The 6,000-nt window shown below is 46.6% G+C and overlaps 1 protein-coding gene across 2 annotated transcripts in view; it reads right to left on the bottom strand.

Annotated features, from left to right (window-relative positions):
* Nucleotides 1–1,272: 1,272 nt before the first annotated feature.
* Nucleotides 1,273–6,000, bottom strand: part of KDM5B (lysine demethylase 5B) — a 185,349-nt gene continuing 180,621 nt past the window's right edge. For both annotated transcript variants that reach the window (XM_077839601.1, XM_077839602.1), the window contains 2 exons: nt 5,515–5,841; nt 1,273–2,143 (listed from right to left, as the gene is read on the bottom strand). In XM_077839601.1, the coding sequence (XP_077695727.1) occupies nt 2,012–2,143; nt 5,515–5,841 (459 nt within the window). In that variant the 3' untranslated portion in view covers nt 1,273–2,011. The remainder of the gene's footprint in view (nt 2,144–5,514; nt 5,842–6,000) is intronic.

The following is a 6,000-nucleotide window of genomic DNA, read 5'->3' as shown; positions in this document are numbered from 1 at the left end:
TAGAATCATAAAACCATAGGGTTAGAAGGGACCGCAAGAGTCTAGTCTAATCCCCTGTCATGATGTAGGATTGGTTGTGACAAAACCACTCAAGACAGATGGCTATCCAGTCTCTTTTGAAAACCTCCCATGAAGGAGCTTCCACGACTTCCCTAGGCAGTTTGTTCCATTGTCCTACTGTTCTTATAGTTAGGAAGTTTTTCTGTTATTTAATCTAAATCTGCTCTCCTGTAGTTTGTACCCATTTTGCCCCTGGCAAGAGAAAACAACTTCTCTCCATCTTTTTTATGGTAGCCTTTCAAGTATTTGAAGACCGCTTAATCTCCTCTTTTCAAAATAAACCATACCTAGTTCCTTCAGCCGTTGCTCATATGGCTTGCATCCATCCCTTTGATCACCTTTGTTGCTCACCTCTGGATCGTTTCCAGTTTCTCTACATCCTTTCTAGACATTGGTGACCAAAGCTGGACACCATACTCCAGCTGAGGCCAAACCAGAGCTGAGTAGAGCGGCACTGTCTCCTCCCATGACTTGCATGCTATGCCTCTGTTAATGCAACCTAAAATTGCATTTGCTTTTTTTCCTCATCACCTCTTCTCCGTCCCTCATTGGCCCCTGAAGGCAGTCCTGATAGTAGCAGTCCCTATCAAAGGTAGCTAGACTGACTCACTCTTCCTTGTTGCCAGCTGCTTTTATGGGCATCCATGCTCTTTGCTATTAAAAGCCTTAAGATGAGTAGAAGGATCTGGAAACAAGGAAGTGCCAACACCATGTGATCAGCCAGCTGTCTATAGATCACAAGCAAGTGCTCTGCTGACCCTGCTTTAGGGATAACCACTCCTTTTGACAACAGCTAGATGTGACTGGGGGAGATGAGCTGTACCACTCCAGCTTCATGCCTGTTCTCTGATGAGTCAATTGTATCTCGTACCCCCACAGCAGCAGCAGCTCCTCCCCCAACCTCTCATGCTAGAGATCCCCCTGGCAGCTTTCTCCTGACCCCTTATCTAACCCAATCTGGTAGCAAATCCTTTTGAATTGAAATAATAGACGTTTTAAAAAAAATGTATTTAGTGTGAACAATTTGATCTCGTTTTCTTCCAACACTGAAGACATAAATAGAGTAAAAAATACTGTGGCTTTTCTAGTTCACTTTTTTCCTTAACAATAAATAGATAGATAGATAGATAGATAGTGGACTTTTCTCGAGCAAGCGGAGCCCACGAATGGAAAGACTGATCATGAAGGAAAGAGAAACTGCATTTCAAACTCTCTAAAAACATCACCATTTAATTTTATAACATAACCAGGGGTTTATTCCACAATAGAAACGGCAACATTTGATACAAGCTACCCAAAAAAGGAGAAAGCCAAAATACAGCGGTGGCAATTACTTTACAGAGCTTTTTCTGTCTTCTACCGCGCTAGTCCATCAGTGACACTAGGACCTAAACATTTGCTTTCTGTACATCAACCAATGCTAAAAGCACCAACACGCTGTTCAGAATTGTAATTCCAGTCACTGCAACCAGACACAGAAGTTATTGCTCAGATAAATAAACCTAGCCTACAAAAAAAAAAATACAAAGTGAAAAAAAACTAAAGTTTCGGAAGAGTTAACATAGTAAACAAGGGATATCCTCAAAAGAGGATCTATTGGAATTCATGGTGCAGTTTTTTTTGCACCTAAACCAGGTTGAATTGTGTATACTGGTATATCCCAGAGAGAGGTAATTTACTGCTGTACAATAAAAGGTGCATGTTTCAAATGCCTTCCAAACTGGAGGAAACTCCTGCTGAACAGGCAGCATTTCAAACCTCAACAACCACAAATAGCTCAAGGGAAAAATACAAAAGTGTCAAAAATTGTTTGAGTTCTGAAAAACGATCCCATGAGGATAGAAATAGCACCATTTGCAGCCTGGCTCTTACACCAGCCCTGTGACTTTATGGAGAAATTCTGATAACCTTCCTTAATGGAGTCCTGAATGACTTCTGGCGAGTTTTACTTTCAATATTGAGAGTCCTTCCCAGTACAGCTGATGCAGATGTAGTCTTCCTTCTCTGCCATCTCTGGAGAAATGCCCACACACACCTGATGGAACCACTGATTGCAGCTGCCATCACACTGGACCCAATCCACCTAATTGCAAAGAGCAGACAGATTAGCGTTCAGAGAAGGGCAGTAGATCAAGTGCAAACCTTCTGTGGTAAGTTATTTTCAAGCTCGTAGCAATCTACCTACTTGAACCGGCCAACATCCTACCCTGAGGGACTGGCTTAGTGACTGCTACGGGCACAGTCAGCTTGCAGTGTCGTCAGTTTCACAAGTGTAACTAAAGCAGTTTGGTGAAGAGCAGTGTCCTCCCACTGTACCACTGGCACACAGTTTAAAACCCTGAGGAGAGGGCTTGAATATGGGTTTTTATGAAGTTTTTCTCCCGCCACTGTGTGCAACCCCCATAAACAGCAGGGGAACCAACACAGGCACCAAGGAGGCATGAATATACAACTCAGCCCTGCTGTGCATGTACAATCCTGGGACTGGGCAGATCATTTGCCTGCTGCCACATGGTGCTTTCCTTTGTACTGCATAGAGGGGTGCTTGTCTGTGCTCGGTGAACATGGGGGCAACAATCTCTAATGCCCTAAGATTTTTTTCTTGGGCTTCTGGTGCTCTCCCAGTCTTCTGTACAGGCAGTGGGGGTGGAATGCTCTTTGCTGCTAAATTCAGGGATGGCTCCACATGCCCATGTCTCTCCAGGTCTATGCAGAATTCCCTCCTTCCAATCATTCCCAGCCCAGTGAGGGAGGCCTGTGTGAAGCCTTCACCGTCCCACTCTGCCCCTCATTATGTTTGGCTATGCAGGGGCGAGAGGGAGTCTCCCATTGCTGCCCATCTGCCCAAGCCATGAATCCTTTGTATACCTTTATCCCAGGGGCATTGATGGAGAGACAGCCTGCTTGCACCCCCTGCCATTCCTTCACTGCATCACTCTGGCTCAGTGCAGACACACTCCTGGCATCTCCTCCACTCTCCTGCCAGGTTTGGTGTAGGAGTCTGAAAGGATGGGAAGATACGCTCCCCGTGACTGCTTAGCTCTCCTCTCTGACTTTGGGAAGAGTTCCAGGTGGGGAAGAGGGACCATCTTAGTTCCCATGCTCTGTGGGCAAGCTGTACTGGTGACACTCCTAGAGTGGCTGAGAAAGGGTGTAAGCAATGGACAGGGATGTCATCATGTGGGGAGTTAGGCACTAGGTGATTTTGAAAATCCCACTAGGTGCTTATTTGCATCTTTTGGCCCTTAAACATCTTTAAAAATCTAGCCCAAAGTTACCAAATGAACTGAAGGAGTTCTCTATCTAAATCACTGTTACTTTCAGAAGCTGATGTAACTTCACAAGAGCTGAGAACAAATGTACATAAAGCAATATAAAGTTTTGAATCTCCCTCTAATAAGAACAGCATAATTTGAAACCCAAAGGGATGTAGGCCAAGAAGTTGTTCGCTCTGCCCTGTGACCTCATCATGAAAATTTCTGTTTGAAAAAATCCTCATTCCATATTACCTGTGAGAGATGGAGGGAGGAGCAATGGCTGAGCTCCATGCATTGTTCTTACAGCATCACTAAGGCCTTAGCTCAGTGGTTCTCAATGTGTTATGTGGGCCACAGGCTGAGAACCACAGTACGCCCCGCAACCCTCTACAGTCCCCTATGCCCAGCGCGCCCCCCTGCTCAGAGACCCTTCCACAGAGGGGGCCAGGAGTGGTGCCCTGGGCGGGGGACCCAGACCCCACAGTGTGAGGCTGGGCAGCCAGACCCTGGGACCCTGCCGCATGGGGCCAGGTAGCCAGGACCCCTATGCTGGGCCAGGAGTGGAGCCCCAGGCAGCTAAAACCTGGCAGCTCGCAAACCCCTGGTTCCCAGCACCACCCACTCCCTCACAGCCGAGTGCCGCCCCCCCCGACAATCCTGCCCAGAGTCCCACTCTCCTGCTCCCTGCCCCCTTGCTGCACTCACCAGCCCCCTCTTGGCAGAAGCCCTCCTGCAGGCTGCCAGATGCTGTATCCCGCTCAGCCAGCCCCACTCCCTATCAGACCAGAGCAGCAAATTTTGAACTTTTTTAGCACACAGCTGCGTGGGCCACGGGTTGAGAACTGCTGCCTTAGCCACTCTCAGCAATCACACGAATTAAACTAAATTGAGTTAGAAACTGATTCAGTTAAATTAGAGAAACCCCCTTTGTGTGGGCACACAAATTGGTTTACTAGTGGTATCACAGAGCTTATACCTTTCAGAGAGTTCAGCTTTCTCCTGAGACATGGTTTCTCCCAACAACAGAGAAATTCTGGAACTTGTAGCCCAGTAACCATTAGATGCTAAAGCATGTTGACTATAAAAAGACCTGCTTTCCTCAGTCGGGGGTGGGGGGGGAGGAGGAGAATCAGGGATATGGTAGGACTTGCTGAGTTTCTCTCTGTCAAGGAGGAGATGAAGGATGGGCAGGTGTGCTGATCTTTGCAAGAGGAAAGTGCTAAAGGAAGAAGCCTACCAAAGAAGACTTAAAGGCCCATTTGGGACCCTTGCATTAAGAGGGGAGAATCCTTAAGAAAATGAAGGTGCTCCAAGGCTCTGAGGGGGCAGTACCCAATGAATTTGGTATGGTTTGCCTTTTTGGACTCTGTCTACCCGGGAAAGGGGATTCTTTTGGTTCAGCCTGAATTATCCAGCCAGTGGGGAAAGTGAGGCATGGGTTTAGCCTGACAATGGGCAGGTCAACTGCACCCATAATGTGACTAATATCAATTTAGTTTAATCTGGTGGCAAGCCAAACTACATTAAATTGGCATCAAACATTCTTAAACTGATTTAGGAGTGTCCACACAAAGGGCCTTGGGTTGATTTTGATATTTCAATTGAGAAACTGATTTAGATGGTGGAAATTGTGTGTGTAGACAACCTAAGATTTTTAAAAACAGCCTTTCAAGTGGCCTTTAAGGAGAAACAGTCGTAGCTTTTCTGTCAAAGAAACAGTAGGATTGTAAGAAACCCAGAATTGTAAGGACCTCCCTCCAAGCTTAATAGGAGAAAGGAAAGAAAAAAGTTGAGTTAGATTCCTGGTGGGAGAATGTGCCAGCTCAGTGGGGGGAGAACTGACCAGCTGAACAGGAGGGAAATGCAGCAAGCAGCAGCCAGCTGCCAAATGGCCCTTTTAGAGCTACTTCTGTCTACCTGAAAAGTGAGCTACTGGAGACATTGGGAGAAGTTCCTGTGAGAATGTGATTCTACTCTAAGTGGTTCCAATAGTTGCCAGGTACTCAAAGAAAAGTGCCTGTAAGGAAGAGACTGAAGGCAAGGATGAGCTCCTCAGGTTTTCCAGGTGCCCAGTGTCTGAAATAGCTCTCACTCTCTTTGTCGATAATGTTGGTCTAACAAAAGGATTAGGGAGCAGTTACGATATCACCTGCTCCCTGCATTCAGTGCCCCCACAGCAGGTTTCCCATTCACTGACCTCATCTCCTTCAGGCTGCAGGCAGTTCACCGCAGGGCAGATTGCATCTTCACCCTCCGAGTCCTCCTGCTCAGAGAATGACATATCCAAGGGAAGCAAGTGGCTTTCGCTGGAGCGCTGCGCCTCAAACAGTCGTTCTCGCTCTCTCTCCAGTTTGCTATTGCTGAGATCCTTGGAGGGATTCAGTTTCAATTTCTTCTTTTTGGGTGTTCTCAGTTTTTTTACTCTTGCTCTCTTCTCACCACAGAAGCCCTCTCTTTCAAAGCGCCTCTTTAATTTTCTCTCCGCAGAACCAACTCCATCTCTCTTCCCCCGGCAGCACTCGTTCTAGTGAGAAGGATATTGAAGCAAAACCCTAAGGACTCTAATCTGTTATTCAGTGATCTATCTTCCCCTCCAACATATCACCCATCCATTGCTACACTGAAAGGAGGGCCGCCCTCTATGGCACACTAAACACACTCAACCTGCAGCTATTCTTAAGGG

Source organism: Eretmochelys imbricata, chromosome 21, assembly GCF_965152235.1.
Source record: "Eretmochelys imbricata isolate rEreImb1 chromosome 21, rEreImb1.hap1, whole genome shotgun sequence".
Lineage (NCBI taxonomy): Eukaryota > Metazoa > Chordata > Testudines > Cheloniidae > Eretmochelys > Eretmochelys imbricata.
This window is presented reverse-complemented; position numbering and strand designations above follow the sequence as displayed.